General features: G+C 45.7%; 1 protein-coding gene across 3 annotated transcripts in view; it reads left to right on the top strand.

Annotated features, from left to right (window-relative positions):
• The first annotated feature begins 2,854 nt into the window (after positions 1 to 2,854).
• The window catches only part of LOC133250471 (prostaglandin E2 omega-hydroxylase CYP4F21-like), a 67,630-nt gene continuing 45,363 nt past the window's right edge, over positions 2,855 to 25,121 (top strand). The window contains exons 1-5 of one of the 3 annotated variants that reach the window (XM_061421760.1): positions 2,855 to 3,015; positions 9,395 to 9,593; positions 11,820 to 11,964; positions 23,683 to 23,736; positions 23,827 to 23,954. In XM_061421760.1, the coding sequence (XP_061277744.1) occupies positions 2,960 to 3,015; positions 9,395 to 9,593; positions 11,820 to 11,964; positions 23,683 to 23,736; positions 23,827 to 23,954 (582 nt within the window). In that variant the 5' untranslated portion in view covers positions 2,855 to 2,959. Of the gene's footprint in view, positions 3,016 to 8,953; positions 9,057 to 9,102; positions 9,139 to 9,394; positions 9,594 to 11,819; positions 11,965 to 23,682; positions 23,737 to 23,826; positions 23,955 to 25,121 lie in introns of those variants that run through there. The other 2 variants (XM_061421763.1, XM_061421761.1) reach the window with 2 other exon arrangements.

Raw genomic sequence — 25,121 nt, 5'->3', positions numbered from 1 at the left:
ACCCATGGATTGAACCCAGGTCTCCTGTATTGCGGGCAGATTTCTTACCATCTGAACCACCAGGCAAGGCTAATACTTGCTTTTCCCACATAATGACATGGGATGAAACTGCCTCCCTTTCTCTGTGTATTTCAGTGTGTTTGAGGAAGTAAGCAATAATGATACCTTTTTAAAAAGTCTATTTGATTACCCCAACTTGTGCTGGGTCTTTACAGTCCTAGCAAGGCTTTAGGGGGCATGGGTGGTGATCTTTATTCAAGACCCACTACTCCGTGTCTTCAAAGGCTGTGTGCTCATGGAGGACTTCCCTGATTGTCCAGTCTACAGCAGCCCCCTTGGTCACTTTCTAGCACATCTCACGCTGTTGATTTCACTCATTATTGCCACCATCTGACTTGTTCTTATTTCCTGTTGGCCTCCTCCATCAGACAAGAAAGCCATAATCCAGAGACCTTGTCTATCTTGTTTATTCCATGTCATGAGTTCTAGCAGAGTGTGTGGTACACAGTAGGTGGTCAAGCACAGTTTTGTTGTTGTTGTTGAACGATCAATTACCTGGGAAAATAAACCTACCTTTTGATTTACAGAGGAGGATATGAGACTCAGAGAAGGCAACTGAACTGCCCAAGGTCACACGGTCACTGAGGCAGAGCTGAGACTTTGAACTCAGTGAGTTCTGTTGAAGGCAGAAGTTGTACTTTCCCAAGAGATGAGTGTTGAGTTTAAAAAAAGCAAACAAAAGATGCACAATGTTAGAGCTGTGTGTGAAGTTTTTTGTTTGTTTTTTTTTTGGGGGGAGTGTGGAAAAATGAGAACTGCAGCCCTGGAGAGAGCATCTCAGATAGGTCTGAGGAATTTCTCCAAAGAGGTAGTGGGGGAATGAGAATATATGTGATTTTGGTGAAGGGAGAGTTCGTGCAATCAAGCGCTTATCTTACAAAACGTTTTGTGCTAGTCACAAGGAGCTGATGTCACCATGGAGGGTTTAATGCTTTTCTGGATATGAAGAAATACAGGGATTGGGATTATGAAGTCAGTTCCTGAAAATATTTAATTATCTAAGGACCTGTTCCACCAGTTTTCCTGGGGCACAAAGTGCCTCATTCTCCACCGTGAACTCCCTTCAGGGCGTATTGAAGGTCAGCAGCTGTGGCAGCACAGGGTTCAATCTCCACAGAGGCAGCACATTTGCCCTTGGCAAGCCCATTTGCCTTTGACACAAAGAAATGAAATGCTGAAGGCCTGAGGAGAAGGGGGCAACAGAGAGTGAGATAGTTCGGTGGTGTCACCAACTCAATAGACTTGAATTTGAGCAAACTCTGGGAGATAGTGAAGGACAGGGAAGCCTGGCCTGCCACAGTCCATGGGGTCACAAAGAGTCAGACACAATGAGTGACTGAACAGCAACAACATGAGGAAAGAAATGGTGAAATTTCAGGTAGCAGGCAGCCTGCATGCTTGTTCTGATCCTGGGTAGATGGCAGCTGGTGGTACTGAGGCAGAGTTTTAGATTCTTGCACAGGAATTGAACTTGGATAGCCTGGACAACTTCCCTGGTGGCTCAGAGGGTAAAGAATCTGCCTGCAATGCAGGAGACCTGGGTTCAGTCCCTGGGTAGAGAAGATCCCCTGGAGGAGGGCATGACAACCCACTCCAGTATTCTTGCCTGGAGAATCCCACGGACAGAGGAGTCTGGCAGGCTACAGTCCATAGGGTCACAAACAGTTGAACACAACTGAGCGACTAACACACATGCAGCCTGGGGGTGGGGAGGCAAAAAAAACCCTGGGAATTCTAGCTTCTATACCATCAAGTCTTAGAGACTAAGAAGGAAGATGCCCTATTGTCTCTTGCCCCATTTGAAAAATGAATTTCTCTAAGGCAAGCCTGTAAAACACGGGTACAAAATTTATTATCAGAGACACAGAATAACATGTGGAAAATCACACAGGGAAAGTTTGTTTATTTAGGACAGAAGCAAGGCAGAAGTACACACCCAGAGAGAAACAGTGCAGGTGTCCCCTCTAAAGAGGAAGAGCATGGAAAAGAGGCAGTTAAATCATATTTATGAGCTCCCCTGGTGGCTCAGATGGTAAAGAATCTGCCTGTAATGCAGGAGACTTGGATTCGCTCCCTGAGTCAGGAAAATCCCCTGGAGGAGGGAATGGCTTCCCACACCAGTAAGGCAGTTCTTCCAGGTCTTTATTTACCTTTGGTCCTTTATCTCATTTCTTTGTTTACACCTGACCTTCCCTGTGGTTTTGTCACTCAGTGTCAGACTCTTTGCAACCACATGGACTGTAGCTCACCAGTCTTCTCTGTCCATGGGATTCTCCATGAGTGGATTGCCATTCCATTCTCCAGAGGATCTTCCTGACCTAAGGATTGAACCCTGGTCTCCTGCATTGTAGGCAGATTCTTTACCATTTGAGCTACAGGTAAGTCCTTCCTACAGGGAAGACCTTCGCTAGGACCCTCCTCTACACACTTGCACATCTTTTTGTCCGAATGGATACCAGTGCAGAGGCCTGGGGGAGGTTCAACAATACCTATTATGGGGCGGCAACCCCTCCCTTATTGACTCTGCGTGTGCAGTGGGGGAGACTTCCTTGACCTCAGGAGCGATAGATTTGCTCATCTTATCTCTTTGTTCTAGCAGAGCTAGTTCCTGCCATTAACTTTGTCCTTGGGGTGTTAGGGAAAACAAAGTTACAATTTATTCTGCTTGACAAAGTCCAGCTGCTCTGCCCAGGGCCCATCTATCTCTTGCCTAAGCTCTAGAGAGATGCCAGGCCGGTTCCTGGGAGACGTGTCTTCATGGCAAGATGAAATAAGAACTGCTCATCCGTTTTATGTGCCAACTGTGTCTTCTCAGGTGGCTCGGTGGTAAAGAATCTGCCTGCTGATGCAGGGGATGTGAGTTTGATCGCTGGCTTGGAAAGATCCCCTGGAGAAGGAAATGTCACCCCACTGCAGTACTCTTGCCTGGAAAAATCCCATGGACAGAGGAACCTGGTAGGCTACAGTCTATTGGGTCCCAAAAAGTTGGACATAACTTAGTGACTAGACAACAATGTGCTCCTCACCATTCCAGATTCCTATTTCTTTTAAAAATTGTGTCTTACTGTTGGTGGGAATGCAAACTAGTACAAGCCATTATGGAGAACAGTGTGGAGATTCCTTTAAAACTGGAAATAGAACTGCCATATGACCCAGCAATCCCATTGCTGGCATACACACCTGGGAAACCAGAATTGAAAGAGACACATGCACCCCAATGTTCATCACAGCACTGTTTACAATAGCCAGGACATGGAAGCAACCTAGATGTTCATCAGCAGACAAATGGATAAGAAAGCTGTAGTATATATACACAATGGAATATTACTCAGCCATTAAAAAGAATACATTTGAATCAGTTCTAATGAGGTGGATGAAACTGGAGCCTATTATACACAGTGAAGTAAGTCAGAAAGAAAAACACCAATACAGTATACTAACGCATATATGTGGAATTTAGAAAGACAATAACGATGACATTATATGCGAGACAGCAAAAGTGACACAGATGTATAAAACAGTCTTTTGGACTCTGTGGGAGAAGGAGAGGGTGGGATGATTTGAGAGAATGGCATTGAAACATGTATATTATCATATGTGAAACAGATCGCCAGTCCAGGTTTGATGCACAATACAAGATGCTCGGGGCTGGTGCACTGGGATGACCCAGAGGGATGGGATGGGGAGGGAGGTGGGATGGGGGTTCAGGATGGGGAACACATGTATACCCATGGCTGATTCATGTCAATGTATGGCAAAACCAATACAATATTGTAAAGTAATTAGCCTCCAATTAAAATAAATAAATTAAAAAAAAAATCGTGTCTTAGAAATTATAGCAGCTCAGTGTGGGTGATCAATGCATTAGAGTAGGGGGTCCCCAACCCTTTTGGCACCAGGGACCAGTTTTACAAAAGGCAAATTTCGACTGACGAGGTGGCACAAGGGATGGTTTCAGATGATTCATTCGCATGACGTTTTTTGTATACTTTATATGTCCGTTATTATTACATTGTGGAATATTATGAAATAATTACACAACTTACCATAATACAGATTCAGTGAGAGCTCTGAGGTTGTTTTCCTGCAAGTAGATGGTCCCATCTAGGGGTGATGGGATAGCCATGAAAGTGAAAGTGAAAGCAGCTCAGTCGTGTCCGACTCTGTGACCCCACAGACTATGTGGTCCATGGCATTCTCCAGGCCAGAAAACTGGAGTGGGTAGCCTTTTCCCTCTCCAGGGGGTCTTCCCAACCCAGGGATTGAACCCAGGTCTCCCGCATTGTAGGTGGGTTCTTCACCAGCTGAGCCACCAGGGAACCCTGGGAATGCCACGAGGCGTGACTAAATAAAGATGAAGCATCGCTGGCTTGCTCTCCCACCGCTCACATCCTGCTGTGTGGCCCAGTTCCTAACAGGCCAGGGACCAGTACTTGTCCATGGCCAGGGGACTGAGACTACAATTCTACTTCCTCCAATTCCCCCACAGTGAGTGGATTCCTTTGGTTTTTTCCCAATACATGCGCAAAGTGTGCACACATACACACACGTTCCTGTTTCATTTATGAATGGAACCTTTACTCACATACCATTTTTGAAACATACTTTCCCCTACTCTGTCTTTGTTTAATACGATGTTTGCAACTCTCTGTGACATTCTATCAGCCTATTTAACACATATGAAGAAAGTGGTTCAGAGGGGTGACACCAAGTGACCAGAATAGCTGATGTGATACAAGCTTGCCCACTGAACGGTTCTGGATGAGGATGGAAGAACCCCTGGAGAAGGCACAGTGGGTGAAGTGTTTTCAACACAGGCTGGGGGACATTTCATAAGCCAGGCTTCTGTGATTTGGCAGCTGAGATGTTTGTGTTTGATGAAAAACCATTGGGGATGCTCCAGCCTCCTCAGGTTCTGCACAGAATTTCTTCTTCTGAGTGTGCCTGCCTCCTGTGCTGCCTCCCCTTTCCCTTCTACCACCTGATCCAGGAGTCAGGGGAGCCAGGCCAGTAGACCCTGTCCTTGTGTTGGCTACAGAGACCTGCTGTGGCTTGAGTATTTGGTCCTGGCTACAGAAAGTTAGATACCTGCTTAGAGCTTCAATATGGGGCTAGAATTTGCTCTGCATGTTGCCCTTCATAAGGATCAATTTATTGTTGTCCCATAGCTAAATCACATCTGAGTCCTTGCAGCCCCATGGATTACAGCATTCCAGGCTCCTCTGTCCTCCACTATCTCCCAGAGTTTGTTGAAATTCATGTCTATTGAGTCAGTAATGCTATCTAATCATCTCATCCTGTGCAGTCTTCTTCTCCTTTTGCCTTCAATCTTTCCCAGCATCAGGGTCTTTTCCAACAAGTCGGATTATTGCATCAGGTGGCCAAAGTATTGGAGCTTCAGCAACAATTCTTCCAATGACTATTTAGGATTTATTTCCTCTAGGACTGACTGGTTTGATCTAGCTGTCCAAGGGAATCTCAAGAGTCTTCTCCAGCACCATAGTTTAAAAGCATCAATTTTTTGGTGCTCAGCCTTCTTTATGGTCCAATGCTTTATGGTCCATAAATGGCTACTGGAAAAACCATAGCTTTGACTATACAAACCTTTGTCAGTAAAGTGGTATCTCTACTTTTTAATATGCTATCTAGGCTTGTAGATAATTTTAATTTTAGTTTCATGGCTGCAGTCACCATCTGCAGTGATTTTGGGGGCCAAGAAAATAAAATCTGTCATTGCTTCTACCTTTTCCCCATCTATTTGCCATGAAGTAATGGGACCAGATGCTAAAGGTCAATCACATGATATCAACTTTTAGCACAGATGTCAAAGGACAACACCCACTTGCCCTTTTGTGCAGCCTGGATGTTCTACCCAATGTCTGTTCTTGGAGGCTGTTGCTCCTCATTCAGGTCTCTGCCCATCCACACCCTTGGACTAAGGTAGGATGTTCTCTGGACACATCACTCACCACTCTCTGACACATCCTTGGTGATTCATTCAATCATTGCCCATCTCCTCACAAGATGTGAGCCCCTTGACAGCAGGGAAAATATCTGCAGTGCTCACTGCTGCATCCCCGTGCCTGACATAGTAACAATCATGGTTGTAGGAACAGCTCCAAAGGTATAGATTTTTCTCTTTATAACTGAAAATTAGAATTAGCAGGATGAAGGAAGGCACTGTGCTCCCTGTGTCCTTTTCTGAATCCAGGCTCAGGAGTCTTATGGCAACACTTCCTAAAACTCGAAGCAGTGTACACAGTTCCCCTAGGTATCTATTTAGATGCAGTTCGGAGTCTGTTTCCACACGGGGGTTTCTGTATTTATTTGCAAACTCTCAGGTGATATGGTGGGATGGCAGTTTGAGGACCACACTTTCGGCAGCCTAGCCTTGGAACTGCCTGATGCAAACCTTTCTCTCCTTCCCAGTTTTACAATGAGTGTTATTATGTGTCAGGCTTTGCTATCACCTGTACAATCTTATTTAACTAATTTGCTGGGGAGCTGCTGCAAGTTGCTTCACGTCTCTGAATTTCCAGCTCCTCCTCTGTAAAACTGGGCCAAGGCTGTTGGAAGATTACGTCAATAACAACAACAACAACAAACAATGACTTGCATTTACTGACCCCTTCCTCTGTCTTCTGTGTTCTGTAAGCATTGTCTCTTAGTGATCCCTCCCATTTTCCATGAGAGGTGATGCTAATGAAATGCCCACTTACACACAGGGAAGAAGGAGAGCTTCATGGTTCAGGCTACCCAGCGTGAGGCCTGGGTCACAGCCTGTTTCCATCACATATATGACTTTGGGTGAGTCACTCACATAGTTTTCAGTCTCAGTTTCCCCAACTCTAAAATGAAAAGCAAACAAAAAAGTTCATACATGAAAAGGTGTCAAACAGCTTCAGTGGCCCCTGTTGGCAAATGCTGGGTGGTGGTTGCCATTCCTGCTCTAGGCTTCCTGCTTATTCCTGGCCCATAGTTGGTCTGCAGTGAGTTGAACCCCTTCAGGCACTGGGGCTCCTTCTATGTGTATGTTGTCATTTCATGGTTTATCATATTCTGGCCTTGCCACTTTAACCCTGATGTGAATGAACTTGCCAGGAGGCAAAATCTACCCCTGTGGAGGAGAAGGTCATTCTTGGGGGAAGATGCACCCCACACCCCTGAGAACATTAGGATCCTCCACTTGAATCCCCCAGCCAGTGTTGAGGGGAAGGATGTTTGGAGTCTCTCTAGCATTCCACCAGTTTCAGGACAGTCCTCTCCCCACTCCCCTGCTCAGTTTCTTTGCCAGGAGCTCCATCCTTCAAGTTCTCTGTCACCTGAGACCACACCACAGGACAATTCTGGACAGGATCAAGGAAGGACCAGGAGGGGACACCAGATCCACTGGGTGGTTCATCCCAGATGTGGGAAGATGATCCACGTGATGATACGAGGACCTCAAGATATCTCTCCACTGGGGTGACCATATTGGCAGAGAATCCACCATTATAAATGCCCCCAGATTAGTAGAGTGTCATCCCTTATGTATGGGAGTGGAACAGTATAGCACAGGAGAAAGGCTTAGGCTTGGCGGTATGACAGACCTGGCTTCTTTCCAGCTTTGCAACTTAGGTTAGAGCTTTACCTCTATGAACTTCAGTTTACTCTTTTGTTAAATAGGTATCTTTCCTTCTGCCATCACTTGGGCCCGTCTGCCTGACCCCAGGGTGCTGGCCCAGAGCCCTGAGGGAAAGGTGATGCATTATCTTGCTGGAAGAACATCCTGCACACAGTGGGATTACTATATGTAGAGCACTGGACATACAGTAGGCATACTATACATGGAGCACTCAGCACACAACAGCTGTGTTTTACATAGATTATCAAAGACACAGTAGGTTTTCTTTACACACCACACCTAACACATAGTAGGTGTGCCTTGTGTAGGGACTCAGCACTTAGTAGGCACGCCTTGTGGAGAATCTTCAGTACACCCTGGCCATGTAGAACACCTCGCATACAGTAGACAGGATTTATGCAGAGTGCTTGGCACACAGTAGGTGCACTTTCAGTAGCCCATCCAGAACATAACAGGCACGCTTTATGCAGAGCTTCTGACACACTGTAGGCATGCTTTTTGAGGGACCCAGCACACAGTATGCACTTCTCATATACAGTTGTCACACAGAGTTGTTTCCTTTATGCAAATCTTATTTCAGGGTCTCATCCAACATCCCATTTCCCAGATAGGAAGGTTGAGATCAGAGAGGGTCTTCAAAGCCCACAGTATGAATGAGGGTGGGTCAGAACTCCACTCCCAGCTCTGCCTCTTCTGTGTGCATACTATTCTCTCTAGGTCCCTTGCAGCCTTACCCTTCATGTCTCAAGATGCCCTCTTCCGACTGAGTCCTTTATTCCTTTGTAATTCTCAGCCGGGGGTGTTTCTCTGCTCCTGCTCCCAGCAGTCATGTCTCAACCTGGGCCCTGGGCTGCTGAGAAGCAGGACTTGAATTCTTGTCAGGCTGTGTCACCAGGAGGTCAGAGAGTTCAGGTCTCCGAGCTCCCTGTTTCTGTGCCCAGAAATATTTCTGTTACATGACACCCTCCTGGCCCAGGCATGGAGAGGAGCCCTGGAAATGACTTCAGACAAGGCTGAGCTAGGCCCTGCTTGCATGATACCTGAATGTTCATGCTTTTATCTGCTACACTGTGCTTAGAGCAGCAGGTATGGCTGCACACCTGGGAGCCCAGAGTCATCTTTACCTGCCCCACGATTTTCCCATTTGGGATGTGATGAGTCCTGAGCATCCAGTGTACAAACTGTGACCCTGAACTTGTTCACAGGCCTCACCCTTTATTTGGACAGCCTCCAGATAGGGAGGAGGTAAGCAGGCAGTGAGGATTGGCTGGCTTAGTGTGGATCCTGGCAGTTTTTTCTTGGGTCAGGGTCAGACCACGCCGTCCCAGGAGGAGGAGGGGAGTTGTGCAGTACAAGCAGCTCTTGGCAGAAGGTGAAAGGCTGGGGGTCATGGGGCTGGGGAGCCTGGCCTGGGGTGGCTCCAGGGAACAAGCTGGTCTGGGAGATGAGTGGATGTCAGTAGATAACTAACACACAAACATTCTGTGTGTGTGTCTTTCTATCTCTCTCTGTCTCTGATTCTCCCTCTTACCCTGACTTTCCTTTTTTGAGCCCATGTCTGCCCATTTCTGAGCCTGTCTTGCCCTGTCCCCAGCACTGACCCTGCCCTTTGCTCCCTTGCTCCTCCACTCTATCTCTGCTTCACAGCTCACCATCACTGCCTCTTCTTTCACCCTCAGGAGCTCAGCCTTCACCCTGTTTGCCCCACAGGATGCTGGAGCTGAGCCTATCTCGGCTGGGACTCGGGCCGCTGGCAGCCTCCCCGTGGCTGCTGCCGCTCCTGGCTGGGGTCTCCTGGATCCTGGCCCGTGTCCTGGCCTGGACCTACACCTTCTACAACAACTCTCGCCGCCTCCGATGTTTCCTGCAGCCCCCAAAACCGAACTGGTTCTTGGGTCACATGAACCTGGTGAGTATGGGCAGCAAAATGGGTCTGGGGGATCAGGGTGGATAGACTTTCTGAGGGTCAGGAATGGGGCTCAGGTTGGGGGTGGGGTCTAAGACAGCAGAGAAGCAAGGGAAGCCAGGGAGCCCCCTCTTCCTCACTCACTCATTCCTCTGCTCTGCCATAGAGACCTTCCCCACATCCTGTCCTTCCAGCCCTAGTCTGTTTTGAGGTCCATTTCCCGCCTGACTTCCATACATTAGTGCACGGAGAAGGCAATGGCACCCCACTCCAGTACTTTTGCCTAGAAAATCCCATGGACGGAGGAGCCTGGTAGGCTGTAGTCCATGGGGTCGCAAAGAGTCGGACACGACTGAGAGACTTCACTTTCCCTTTTCACTTTCATGCATTGGAGAAGGAAATGGCAACCCACTCCAGTGTTCTTGCCTGGAGAATCCCAGGGACGGGGAAGCCTGGTGGGCTGCCGTCTATGGGGTCGCACAGAGTCGGACACGACTGAAGCGACTTAGCAGCAGCAGCAGCAGCAGCACATTAGTTCAGGCTGTACAGAGCCTGGTCTCCTGGCCTCTCCAGTTTCCATGGTGACCTTGAGGTCTCCTCAAGGGTGCTGTCCAGGGTCTGCTCTGCTTGTGGTCCATTTCCTGTGTCTTTTCATTCTGGGTTACAGCTGTCCCACAGGAATTGGCTATCAACTCCCCACCCCCACCTATAGGACCACAGCTCCCCATACCCTCTCCCAGGATCCCTTCCTCTAATCTTACCTTCTCTCCTCCCAAGATATCCCAATGGGCTCATTGCCCAACCTGGATAAAGTTCACTTCTTCTTTAAGAAGCCCTCTGTACTTGCCAACTTTGTGCCCCAGACTTTGATCTTTGAATTGGTTCTGCTTATGATTAATAAACAGTCAATTGTCCAATTATATATTAATCGCCTTCCAGTGGGGTCACACAGAGTCAGACACGACTGAAGTGACTTAGCAGCAGCAGTTTGATGCTAGTTCTAGGGAGCAGTCACTACAGTGTGTACTCCAGGGCTGGCATACTGTAAGCATGCAAAATAAATGTTTGGTTATCTAGGTGACGAACTTGCCATTACCCTCTTCTGTCAAGGTCAAAGGAATGAGTACCCAGCCCTTCCCATCTAACAGCCCGGCTGAGAGATGAGAACATTTTTTCTTTCCTGTCTGGGATGAGAACTACAACTTGAGGGAGGACTTGACTACAATTTTCCTGTTTATTATGGCAAAGTTCAGAAGCCCAGAACAGGGGGCACTCCAAAGCTTGCTGTGTAGATTTCCTGAGAGTCTGGGTCTAGAAATGGTCTCTGCAAGCCCTGGAGGTGACAGGAATGTTATAAAATTACTGCAGTTCTGCTCTTCCCTCCAAGGGCTTGGCTGTGTGGTCTGGTCTGGACTTTTCCTTCCTGCGGCCCCTCTTGCTGTGTGACCTTGGCTGAGTCACTCTCTCTCTCTGGACCAGTTCTCAAAGTGCACTGAACCCTCACCTGAGGTCCTTGGGGAGAGGGGAACAAAGCCCCAAAGTAAAAGTGACGTATGTTCACCTGCCTAGAGCACCTGGAGCACCTTTGTCAAGCTTGAATGGAGCATCCTGATGGACCTGACGCTTCTCTAGGAGCATCATCTTCTTCCCGTTGGGCTGCATATGGTGTCAGTTTCTTCATCTATAAGTGGTGTGATTGAAAGTTGTATCCTGAGGTTGCAGAGGAATAGACAGACAGGATGCACTCTTCACAGAGCCTAGCCAACAGAGAAAGTTTGTAGGTCTGAGATGCTTTCTTGATTAATGTCTGTCCCTTGGGATCTGCCAGGGCTGGAAGGTCCCAGGTCTGCAGACCCTTTACCATGTAAGGAACTGGAGGCCATGTGAACCATCCAGAGAAAGGATGTGGGACCCAAACCTAGGGAGAAGTCCTGAGGCCACCCTGCATCCACAACCTCCCCCATAGGGATCTCCTCCTGTAGGCACTCCTGGAACTGGGACCACTCCCAGGACATGAAAAATCTGACTTCTTAAGTCAAGGTCAACCTCCCTATGGGTAGAGAGCCTGTCTTTTCCCTGTGTCCTGGGGTACATCCTTGGGACTTGGAGATGCTCCATGTCCCTTCTGCCCCCAGAGAAGGAGGAAGCAGAGATTCTCTCCATCTGTACAGAATCTGACATACTGTCCACTGCTCCATCTGGAAGTGATGGCTCTTCCCTTGCTTGCAGGTGCCCTCCACGGAGCAGGGCCTGATCTACTTCACTCAGATGGCGGCCAACTACCCCCGTGGATATTTGATCTGGTTTGGCCCCATTATCCCAATGGTCATCTTCTGCCACCCTGACATGCTCCGGAGCATCACCAACGCCTCAGGTACCCAGGCAGAGCTTGTGGTGGTGGGTGCCATGACACATTTGAGGGATTCCAGCTCCTCCTTGCCAACATTTGATGTGGCCCCTACAGGACCATGGCCCCTCCTCCCCTCTCTGGCTCAGCCGTTTCCTCCTTTCTTTCATATATTCATCAGCCCCCATTTCACTGTCTCCTTCTTCCTCACTCTGTTATCTATACCCCACTCTGGTGCCCTGTTGAAAGATGTCCCAATCTCAGGACTCAGAGATGGAACAGGATATCCCTGACCTGGTATGGTTGGTCAGGAATTGGCTGGAGGGAGATAGGCTGTGGCGACCCAAAAAGAAGCAAGGTCCTCTGTCAGGGCATGTTGGAAGGCTTTCTGGAAGAGGAGGTGCTGGAACTGGATCTGGAACAATGAACAGATATATTTGAAAGCAGAGGGTAGAGTGATGCAGTGGGCATCCATAGCATCCCAGGCCCCCTGGCAGGTCTGCCCTCACTCATCCCCAGATCCCCAGCAATGAAAATTTATGTCTGGTGCATGATCTGGGCTGCTATTTTTGTGACATCCACCTCTCCAGTGGGTCGGTTTCTTGACCGTATCCTGTGGCTCAGCCACTTCTAATTCTGGGCCTTCCTTCCCGGCTGATCCAGGGTATTCGAAGCGGGGACGGCGTCGGCGACCTATTTATTTATTTAAATATTTTATCAAAGATATAAAGAGTAATAGGATGAGGATAGCTCAGTAGGAAAATTCAGTGGAGAAAAGAGGCTGAGTGGCTTGGTTTACGCCGGAGACCAATAAAACTTCAAGACAAGAAGTTTGCACCACTTACGTAGGCCGCAGGCGTCCTTCCGTTCTCCCGAAGGAGAGGAGACACTGAGGCCTCCCCGGTCGGATCTTAGAAGCCCAGGCATAATTAGTAAGCATGGTGGGTTCCGCGCTCCAGATGGAGACTCAACCAGAGTGAGAGAGAGAGCGACATGGGGAGACCAGTATTTCGAGAAACTGATCCCAATTCTTTATTTTCCAGAGTCTGTTTTTATACACTGAGATGTTATACAAAAGTCACGTGGGGACAGCAGTCCTGACTTTTATTAAAGTCAGGTGCTTCACACAAATGTATACAGAGGTCTTAGGGGTGTTACATCATCTTCTGGCCAGGGGGCCTGCTGACAATTTACGACCCTCTCCTTGTGACAGCGGTCAGTCAGTCAGGACACTTATTTCTCCAGGGCTGATTAGTCTCAAAACAGACGCCACCCAAATAAGGTTACATTCCTACAGGGTGAGGGTGTAGTGGGTTTTAGTTAAGGAAAGAATTTACTTAGCCTAAGGTCTAACGTGATTAATATCAAAGGTTAATACTTATTCCTTCTATATATTCATTAATGTGTGTAAGGGCAGGGGATATGGAGACTTAGCAACAAACGTTGGCTCAACAAATGAAAAACCCTTCACCAACACAATTTCTAATTAGCCCACTATACTTATAGTTTTCTAACTTCTCTAAAGAACCTGTTTTTAGAGGGTTTAAAGCATCTCGTGCCTCTCACGGTTGGGAGGCTGTGAGCAATCACATGTGGCCCGACGAGCCTGTCAGGCAGGCTAGAGAACCTTCAGAGGAGTTTGTAGGTTAAAACACTCTTGTCACACCCAAGAGTTTTTATTGACTGGAGCTCTAGGTTAACTCCTTCTCTGAAAGAGGTGGGGGACAGCCCCCTGTAAAGTCAGAGGTGTAGGTAAGAGCACAAAGTAGTAAAGTAGGCAGGCTCTGGTTATGGGGGTAGATGCTCGAGGAGTTCCAGGGGGACTCCTGAGGCTCGATCCCGCCTTTGCGTATGTCGAGCCTCCTTCCTCATGACCTTTGTCACGGGCGGGGTACCTCACTCTGGCCCCCAACATCTCCCCCTTTTTTATTTCTTAAAACAACCAGATGCAGCTCAGTCGCGAGCTTCCGAATGCTCTGCCGGAGAATCCTGACAATACAAGGAAGAATGATTATGAGAAGTAGGATTACAGACTAGGGATATTAGACAGAATATTTTTTCCAGAAATAAAGTTAGAGAAGGTGTTAAAAAAATCATTAGCTGCTCCAGTGGCGGTAAAATCCAGCCAAGAGTGTTCCAAGGTCTGTATTTGATTATGAAGTTTCCCTAAGTCCAGGCCAATATCAGAGCTATTCCAAACACCTGAGACATGATTTTTAATCTTTTCCCATTCATAATCTGTCTCGTTTACCTTCAAAGATGTCACGCATATCCACCTGTAATCAGCGTGGCACGTCAAAGCCATCTTCACCTTTAAAGCCTGTAACTCAATCCCAATATGCATAATTGCCTCTTCTAAGGCGTCTACTCTCATCTCTAATTTCCTATCTATAGCTTCCTGAGTTGCTAGAGTTAAAAAGACAATTTTAAACATGGTAGCAACATATTGGGCAGTATGCACTTGTTGAGTCAATGATACTGCTGCCGCAGTAACAGAAGTAATTGTTGCTATCAAAGCTGATATTCCTAGGATAAGCAAGACCACAAACCGTCGCGATCGCATTAAATCCTGCAGTTGTAACACAGTAAGACCATAGCTATCATATAGGCACCATAAGATAGGATGGGCATTGTAACACCACAAAGGAGCAAACATTACATTGAGGGTTTAAACAAGATGAAAGCATACATTGTTCACAAGTCACTACGTTAGGTCCACCTGAATAATTCATGCCTACATTAAGTTTGTTGGAGTCATTAGTAAAAAGGAAAACATAAGGCGAGGGTGGACAAGCTAAAACAGAATAAGTAGAATTATTTTCTGGTTGGAGTTCATGCTGCAGCAGCCCTGTCAGTCTCGCCGGGATCTCGATGTTTATCTTGTCTCCCCTGCTGGCGGGCGTCGCGCTGGTCTGGTCGGCACTTTGCGGGTGCGCTCTCCTCTCTGGCCCTCACTCGCTGCACAAACTTCTTTGCTCTAGGTCGCGGGGTGCAGCGAGGAGGGTGCGGGGCGAGGCTGGAGGCACAGAGGCGAGGGCTGCCTGGTGGGCGGGGCGAGCGAGTGCGCGCCGCGAACCTGGCCTGTCTGGAACCCAAACTGGTGAATCTGCGTCCTGTGGAAAAATACAAGCACATCCTCGACCGCTAATTAATAATGGGTCAGGACCCTTCCATTGTCCGGAAAGGAGGTCCTTCCATTTGACTAATGGTTTTGCATTTAATTGCTCCAGGCACCAATGACGAAGCATTGCAGTAGTTCCAGCTGAATGGTCATTTAACATATTTATTACAAAAAGAGCAAGTTGCAAGATTTGTTGGGGAGAGCTATACTTAAACTCCCCTTCTTTTAATTTTTGAATTTGGATCTTTAATGTTTGATGTGCTCTTTCCACAATGGCTTGTCCCCAGGGATTGTAAGGGTTGCCTGTATTGTGTTTAATTTGAAACTGTAAACAAAATTCCTAAAAAGACTTAGAAGTGTAAGCAGGAGCATTGTCAGTTTTCAGAGCTTTTGGTAGGCACAAATATGAAAAACAAGTAAAGAGATGTTGTATAACATCTTTAACTGCCTCTCCGGTACGAGACGTTGCAATAAGGACATGAGAAAAGATATCTATAGTTACATGAACAAAGAAAAGTTTTCCAAATGAAGAGATATGAGTTACATCCATTTACCAGAGTATGTTAGGTTTGAGACCGCGAGGGTTAACTCCTATAGGTAGACTATATTATAAACAGTGGGGCAGTGTAAGCAAGAGCGCACAATCTCTTGAGTAGTCTCTCTGGGAATTTGGAATTGATATCTTAAAGCAGTAGCATTTTGATGATGAAGTAAGTGAGAGGCTCTGGCCTCCTCAATCACAGTAGCCACTGTATTTCTGGTTAACAAGTCAGTCAAATCATTAAAGGCATTTAAAGGGCCGGGCAATCCGGAATGAGCCCGAATGTGTCCAATGAAAAATATTTTATTTCTTTTCCAAATTTGTTGCTGTAATTTAGTTAACAAATGAAATATGGTAGTTTTATTTTTAGACAAAAAACGCAGTTTCAATGTGTGGAAACAACCTGACAATATACTGAGAATCAGAATAAAGGTTAAATTCCTCATCTCCAAACACAGCAAAAGCCTCTATGACTGCTGTTATTTCAGCTCTTTGAGCTGAAGTTTCCCGTGTTTCTAAAACCTTTTGGTGATTTTTAGTGACTATGGAGGCTTTATCATTTGCTGACCCGTCAGTAAAAACTATCTGAGCATTTGGAATAGGAGATTGTTTACATCTGACAGGGAAAATAACTGGATGTCTGGATATAAAATTCAGCAAAACATGTGAAGGTAAATGATGCAGAATTTGACCACAATAATTTCCTATGGCAACCTGCCAGTCCTCATCAAACATTAGAAGAGCATCAAGTTGTTCCTTATTATATGGAATTACAATTTCTGATGGCTCTTTACCAAATAATTTAATGCTCCGCTTTTTTCCTTTAATATCCAAGTAGCTATCAATCCCGGATAAGAAGCCACTACCTTTTTAGTTTGAGCGGGAAGATGGACCCACTCTAGGGGGCCGTTTTGCTATAAAACCAATTTTTTGTCTGGCCACCCCAATTACACCTATGGGGGTTTTATGGCAAAGGAATTGTCAAGCAGTTGTCAATTTAATTTTTAAAATTTACATTTTAAATTTTGGGATATGTTAATTTAGGTCTAATGTTTAGTTTAGGTCTGTGTATAAATTTAAATAATAAATGTATAACCTCCTTATCTCATTTTGGTATACAGATATATCTAAATGCAAAATGTATTTATATATGTATTTATACATGGCAACAAATATAAACTTATTGACATAATCAATATACTTGAATTAATCTTCATAATTAATATGTTAATTAATATATATTACAGCAATACAACACGTACACAGCTAATACCAGCCAACACAAACCAATGTACTGTAATAGCACATGTCACACATATATAATATAATTATACAGTATATAGACCATATATCATCACAGCACATCAAACCATACCAATTAATATCAGCCACACACATTATATTACTGTAATATATATTTAATTATACAGTATATATATAATATGCATATATAGTATACATACTAATTTATATACAAATTAATTAAGTATAGATCTATAAATAGAATTAGGTATACCTTTATTATATTTTATTTATACCCTTATCTAATTAGGCAAACTGTAATTAGGCAAATATATTTGTATTATGTATTTATAATAATATATATAGTATTAATTGTACAGCCTGTTGATAACTAAGAAATTGAGAAAACCCTTCTCTGAGTATCTCCTAGTTGAGATAGCACGTCCCTCCCCCATAGGGTAAGGGGAGCGTAGGAACTACATAGGGTTGGAAAGTTCCACATGTACCCTCAAAATGCCAATCTAACATTTTTGAACTTTTAACTACTGTGGGGCTTGAGGGCAAATGAAACAAAATTTGACCCCTGAAATCTATCAGGGCAACTTGCCAATCATCACTACTTTGTAAAAGACTTGTAGTTGATCCTTATTGAATGGAATTACTATATTTGCTACTTCTTTTCTAAAAAGTTCCACACTTCTTTTTCCTCCTTTTATAATTAATTGTGCCACCAAGCTGGGATAAGATAAAACTATTTTTCTTGGGGTCACTGGTAGATGGAACCAATGGGCCTTTTTGTCACAAGCACCCTGTAGGTGTATGTTTTGTGGCAAGAATAATTTAATCTCATCTTTTGGTAATATTAATCTTAATTAACTGATCATTTAAAGTCTCATCTTCTTTGACAAGAGCCTGTTTCATTAGTCAACTTTTTCTTAGAACTGGAATTAAGATCGCTTTTTAAGCAATCAAATAAAGGCTTTAAATCTGTAGTAGTCAGTTTTAAATGTGGGCGTATCCAATTAATGTCCCCTAATAATTTTTGGAAATCATTTACAGTTAGTAAACAATCTCTCCGCAGCTTCAAAGGGGCATTGTCAGTTTTCAAAACTTTTGGCACCTAAATATGAGAAGTAAAGAGGTGTTGCACAACATCTTTATAAGCTTCTCCAGTTTTTGTTTTGTAACCTAAATCTGGTCTATAGCTTTTTAGATGACAAGCAACCATCTAATCTTTGCTTGAATACTTCCAGCAACAGGGAACTCACTACTCTTCAAGGTTTTAAACTCTCCCTCACCTTTTTTTTTTTTTTTTTTCTACAGCATTCTCACCCCGCATATCACTTTCTCTAATCTCACCAACTCATTTTTAGTAGTATGTGTGGGCCAGGGACTGGGCCAGTCTTTTCCAGCAATGTTAAGAGACATCTGTTCCTGTGTCTAATAGCCCTGACATTTTATTTTCTTGAATTAAAAGATCTTTTAAAGGCCTTGGAGCTGTAATTCCCTGCACCCAAAAAGCTAGATCACTAAATCTAAATGCTCTGTGGCTCTTAGCTTGAGAAGTCAAGGTTTTTCTTGTCTAATAGTAAGGTAAAAGCAAAAACTGTGTTATTCTTTGACCTTTATTAATTTGCACAGTTTTGGTAGGCAGCGAGATCAAAACTTTAATTTCTCCAATATAATCAGAATCTACTACACCATACACCACCCAAATTCCTTGAAAAGAAAGCGAGCTACACCCTAGCACAAGTCCTACAATGCCCTCAGGCAGGGGGCCAGCCACTCCCATTGGAATCGGAGCAACCGCAAGTCCGGGGTTAAAATTGTTGCTAAATCCCCTTACCGGTCCGCTTTTTTCTTAGCCTGGGTGAGACCTCCCTGAGGGGGTTTTCTCCAAGGAGCACGCTCTGCATATTGTGCATGCAGTCTGTTTTAAAAGCTCCACTATTTAAAAAACTTAATCTTTTTCAGGCTTAGGCAACACTTTGAGAGGCTTTGGGGGCAAAGTGGGGAACTCTTGGGCCCTGGAAGGCGCAAACGGAGGCGGCGGCTATCGCCCCAAATCAGAAAGTGGTGGATAAGTTTTTTTTAAAAGTTTGCGCAGAGGGGGAGGTAGCTCGCCAGGGCGTCTGGCCACAGTGTCCTGTAAGTCCTCTCCTCTCTCCTCTGCTGATTTTTTCTTCCTTCTTCTCTTTAAATCTTTCTCAAGTTTTCTTTCCCTCACTCTATCTTTTTTCCTTCCTCTTCTCTTCTCTTTTACTTTCTATCATTTCCTTCTTGTTTCCCTCTTTCATTCTCCCTTCTTCCTTCTTACTGTCTTTCTTTCATTTCTTTCCTTTACCATCTTTCTCTCTAACTTTTTCTTTCCTCCTCCCTCTCTCTCTGTATCTCTTTTTCTAACTTCCTTTTTCCCTTTTTCTATCTTGCTGCATTCCCTGATTTCTTCCTCCTCCGTTCCTCTCTCCTTTTCACTCTTTAGTTCTTTTTCTATCTTTAGATCTTTCTCTATTTTCTTTCCTTTTTTCTTTTTCACTTTTTTTCTTTTTTCTTTCTCTCTCTTTTTTTGCTTGGGTGAAGCCCCCCTGAGGGGGTTTTTCTGCAAGGAGTAGGCTCTGTATATTGTGTATTTTTCAAAAGCTCCTTTCTTTAAAAATAAAACTTTTTAATCTTTTTCAACCTTAGGCAATGCTCTGGGAGGCTTTGGATGTAAACTGGGGAATTCCTAGGCCCTGAGAGGTGCAAGCGGAGGTGGGGTAGTCGCCTTAAATCAGAAATTGTTGGACAAATTTTTAAAGGTTTGTGCAGAGGGAGAGGGGGCTCGCCAGGGCGCCCGGCCGCAGCGTCCTGTAAGCCCTCTCACTCCTCGGGAGGTAGAGCACAGTGTCCCTCCTTTTCCTTGTCAATGGCAGAAAATATGATCTGCGCAGAAGGTGGAGACCCACTACCATCCACCGCTATAGCCTCTCCCATAGGTCATCCCACAGCCTCATGACGAGGGTCCAGAACATTTTTAATCATATTTATAGGATAAGTGTTCAGTTGTTTTTTTCACCTTCACCCAAGTATCTAAATTAACAGTAGCTTTAACAGTTTCAAGATTACTTGTATAAAGAGTTGCCATTCTTAGTTTCAGTGTTATCCATGTCAGAAAGTTAAACATAATAGAAGATAAAGCTTTTAGCTTTCAAAAGATCAGGCTTTTCTTTGGCCTTTTAACTTCAGAAACCGTTTTTTCTCTCTAACTCTTTAACACTTTCAACACTTCCCACTCCTACTCGCCCTGTCTATCCTACAGGGGGGTCCGCGGCACCCTGAGTGGGGTCCTATCCGTCCCTAAAATTCAACACTGGGGAAAGGGTTGGGGACCTACCTTCGAATCGTCCCTGTTCGGGCGCCACCTGCCGGGGTCCTTCCCGGCTGATCCAGGGTATTCGAAGCGGGGACGGCGTCGGCGACCTATTTATTTATTTAAATATTTTATCAAAGATATAAAGAGTAATAGGATGAGGATAGCTCAGTAGGAAAATTCAGTGGAGAAAAGAGGCTGAGTGGCTTGGTTTACGCCGGAGACCAATAAAACTTCAAGACAAGAAGTTTGCACCACTTACGTAGGCCGCAGGCGTCCTTCCGTTCTCCCGAAGGAGAGGAGACACTGAGGCCTCCCCGGTCGGATCTTAGAAGCCCAGGCATAATTAGTAAGCATGGTGGGTTCCGCGCTCCAGATGGAGACTCAACCAGAGTGAGAGAGAGAGCGACATGGGGAGACCAGTATTTCGAGAAACTGATCCCAATTCTTTATTTTCCAGAGTCTGTTTTTATACACTGAGATGTTATACAAAAGTCACGTGGGGACAGCAGTCCTGACTTTTATTAAAGTCAGGTGCTTCACACAAATGTATACAGAGGTCTTAGGGGTGTTACATCATCTTCTGGCCAGGGGGCCTGCTGACAATTTACGACCCTCTCCTTGTGACAGCGGTCAGTCAGTCAGGACACTTATTTCTCCAGGGCTGATTAGTCTCAAAACAGACGCCACCCAAATAAGGTTACATTCCTACAGGGTGAGGGTGTAGTGGGTTTTAGTTAAGGAAAGAATTTACTTAGCCTAAGGTCTAACGTGATTAATATCAAAGGTTAATACTTATTCCTTCTATATATTCATTAATGTGTGTAAGGGCAGGGGATATGGAGACTTAGCAACAAACGTTGGCTCAACAAATGAAAAACCCTTCACCAACACAATTTCTAATTAGCCCACTATACTTATAGTTTTCTAACTTCTCTAAAGAACCTGTTTTTAGAGGGTTTAAAGCATCTCGTGCCTCTCACGGTTGGGAGGCTGTGAGCAATCACATGTGGCCCGACGAGCCTGTCAGGCAGGCTAGAGAACCTTCAGAGGAGTTTGTAGGTTAAAACACTCTTGTCACACCCAAGAGTTTTTATTGACTGGAGCTCTAGGTTAACTCCTTCTCTGAAAGAGGTGGGGGACAGCCCCCTGTAAAGTCAGAGGTGTAGGTAAGAGCACAAAGTAGTAAAGTAGGCAGGCTCTGGTTATGGGGGTAGATGCTCGAGGAGTTCCAGGGGGACTCCTGAGGCTCGATCCCGCCTTTGCGTATGTCGAGCCTCCTTCCTCATGACCTTTGTCACGGGCGGGGTACCTCACTCTGGCCCCCAACACAGTGCCCAGGAATCTCCCTGAGGAGAGTCTACCTCATCCCACCCTGGCTCCCTAACTTTGTCCCCTGCCCCGCCCATCCACAGACAGACCAGGCAAGCAGGGGAATGGGCAGCTTCTGACAGAGACCTGGTTTCTGACACCAGAATGCTGAGTGACTCTGAGAAGGGCCCTAGCTCTCTCTGGCTGCTGAAGTTTCTTTCAGCTGTTAGTGGTGGAAACTCAACCCTGTATGATCTATACAAAGAAAGAGTATCAGTTGACTGTAAACTCCAAGGAAGATGTCTTCAGGACAGCTGGATCTGGGTCTTAAAATGTCATCAGAAATCTGTTTTCATCATTTAGTTCTGTGTTCATCTGTGATGGCTTCCCTCTTATCCTGGTAAGATTGAATCCTCCAAGCTCAACCCCCATAGAAAAGTGAACTCATTAAAAACAGTTTTAGAAAAAGTTGAAGGTTCCCTTTAATTTGCCTGTCTGGGGTCATAAGACCAATTCCCATGTTCCTGAGAGTCTGATTGCATGTCTTGGCAGGCACAGGGTTACCTGAGCTATTGTTTTAGGGCTCAGAGCAGTTCAGTGGTTAAGAACTCAGACCCTGGATTCAGGCACACCTGGCCTCATGTGTCAGGCATAGTATCTGTGTGACTGTGGGCAAGTCATTTCAATATTCAGAGCCTCAGTTTCCTTATCTGGAATATGGGGGTGGGAGAGAAGTGAGTTGAACGTGGTGTTTGGGTCCACACAGGGAAAGACCCTTTCTATCCCTGCACCTGAAGGGACATCCAGCTGTCCTTTATGGAGAGTGTGGGGAAGGAGCCTGAGAAAGCGTGAGGACAGAGGAGCAACTGATGAAATTGATTCATGGCTTCAGGTGCGGCTCTCTGCCCTGCAGGTCCTTCCCTCTGGCAGCCTAGAAGAGCTTGAATTAGGTCCTAATTGTTCCTCTCCAGATTCAGAGCTGGAAGGAAGGTCTTCTGTACACACAGGGCCTGGCCGGCACCTATGGGGATGCTTGCTGCTGGTGAGTGGGGCCCTGGCACGTGGTCATCTACATCATCCACCCCACCTGCATCAAACCTGTGCTTTTTGCTCCAGGTAGATCCTTGGCCACAGCTTGTCCCCTGTCATGGTCTGTGTTGCTTCTAATTGGGCAGCTGATCATGATGCAGACAGTGGCGGGGGTGTGTGTGGCCAGGGTACCACTGTTTCTCACGGCAGACTCCCACCTGCCTGACCTCCAGTCATGTCTGTGCAGTGTCTGCTGCATGGCTACATCTGGTCACATTTATGTATCCACATGGATTCTGGTTACAATTGGTGTATGTTATACCTGGTGCCACCTAGTATATTTTATACCTGAGCTCAAAGATGTTCTCAGTCATGTCTGGAGCTCACCTGTGGCCAAGGACATTTGAGGCATCTAGGAATCTCTCCGGTTCTTATCTGAAATGTCATTAGAGATTGTCTGGTTCTCCTGTTAATCACTCCTGGGCCACATGTGAGGTTTGCCTCAGGTCTGGGGATCAGGGTCACTTTGAGAAATGCCTGAGACCTTGTGTGAATCCTGCCTGTTTTAGGTCTTAAGGTATGCCTGGATCACACTTGGTTCATGTCTGTGAGGTCACTGTATTCAAGTCCTGCCTGGAGCCTGCCTGGGGCACCCTGGGAACAGGTCAGATGGTCTTCAGGTCCATGGCAGCGCTGTTGCATCATTTCAGGTTGTGTCATGCATGTTGGGGCCATGTCAGGCCATGGTAACACATGGGGCCATGTCAGATGTCTCAGAAGAGGTCCCCGTGCTGGGGCAGGTGTGGTGTTCTTGGTCCCTGTAAAGGTGTTTTGTAGAGGGCTGGGTTTTGCTTCCGTGTCAGAATGTGTTGGACTCTGTAGGCTATGTCAAGGAATGTTGGGGCATGTTGTGTCACTCTGGGGTGTGTCTAAGCACACTGAGTTGTGTCTATGGGCTCTACCTTTGCTCTTCTCTGTGCTGCAGCCTGGTCTGGTCACTTCTCCCTTCCCAGCTTCCTGTGCTCTTGGTCCCATTCTGTTATATTGGTCTTGGAGAGGGAATGTAGATTCCTGGCTGGAAGCCTCCATCCCTCAGCAAAAGTCCCTCTCCTTCCCATCTACGTGGCCCCTGATTTTCTTTATTCATTTCAGCTGCCATTGCACCCAAAGACATGCAGTTCTATGGCACTCTAAAACCCTGGCTTGGTGAGTAACTGTGAGTGAAGGGGATTGGGGATGACTTTGGGGATCCAGGGGAAGGTTCCTTTGCTCACTCCCTGTGGCTGTCTCTGCTAGGGGATGGGCTCCTGCTGAGTGCCGGTGACAAGTGGAGCAGCCACCGTCGCATGCTGACACCCGCCTTCCACTTCAACATCTTGAAGCCCTATATCAAGATTTTCACCAAGAGTGCAGAGATCATGCACGTGAGTCTCTTGAACCCAGGGTCCCAGCTGGAGCCTTGAGGATAACGGGGACTCAGGAACATCTTGTCTGGAATTCTGGATCTTCCAGTTGACCTTGAGGCCATTGTTCTTCCTTCTGAACCTTAGTTTCCTTGGCTGATAAATAAGTATAATGTGAGCCTTGCTTTGCAAAGTGGTCAACATAATGTAATGGAGCCATGTTCCTGGCACATAGTAGGTGCTCAGAACGTGTTAGTTTCTCTTTTTCTTCACAGAAGCCTTGGAATCTTGAGACAAATTTTAGGAAAATAATGAATGTTGTATAGTAGTTATTCTGGAGTAACAAATCACTTACAAACAATAACACAAAAGTGAAAGTCACTCAGTTGTGTCTGACTCTTTGTGACTCCATACAGTCCATGGAGTTCTCCAGGCTCAAATACTGGAGTAGGTAGCCTTTCCCATCTCCAGGGGATCTTCCCAACCCAGGGATTGAACCCAGGTCTCCCACATTGCAGGCGGATTCTTTACCAGCTGAGCCACCAGGGAAGCCCAAGAATACTGGAGTGGGTAGCCTATCCCTTCTCAGATGATCTTGGATCGTTTCACTGAGGTGAAATGGACTTCCTTTTGTGTGATTCTCTCCCTAGAAGACATTTCAGGTTTGTTCACTGGCAGAAGCAATATTCCAACAGACTGAGAAGAAACTGCAATGCCCTTTTATTTTTATTTTAGTTTTTAGTTGGAGTTTAATTGCTTTACAATGTTGAGTCAGTTTCTGCCATACCACAATGCTAATTAGTCATATATAGCAGCTTCCCCGTAGCTATCTGTTTTACACATAATAGTAATATATGCATCAACACTACTTTCTCAATTTGCTCCACCCCCTCTTCTCCCTGTTGTGTTCAAGAGTCTGTTCTCTATATCTGAATCTCCATTCCTGCCCTGCAATTAGGTTTATCAGTGCCATTTTTCCAGATTCTATGAAAAGTGAAAGTGTTAGTCTCTCAGTTGTGTCCAATTCTTTATGACCCCATGGACTGTAGTCCACAGGCTCCTCTGTCCATGGAACTCTCCAGGCAAGAATACTGGAGTGGGTTGCCATTCCCTTCTCCAGGGGTCTCCCTGATCCAGGGATTGAACCTGAGTCTCCTTGCATTGCAAGTGGATTCTTTAATGTTTGAG

The sequence above is a fragment of the Bos javanicus genome, chromosome 7 (assembly GCF_032452875.1).
Source record: "Bos javanicus breed banteng chromosome 7, ARS-OSU_banteng_1.0, whole genome shotgun sequence".
In the NCBI taxonomy this organism is placed as follows: domain Eukaryota; kingdom Metazoa; phylum Chordata; class Mammalia; order Artiodactyla; family Bovidae; genus Bos; species Bos javanicus.
The sequence above is the reverse complement of the archived record's forward strand: the minus strand, read 5'-3'. Positions and strand labels throughout refer to the sequence as shown.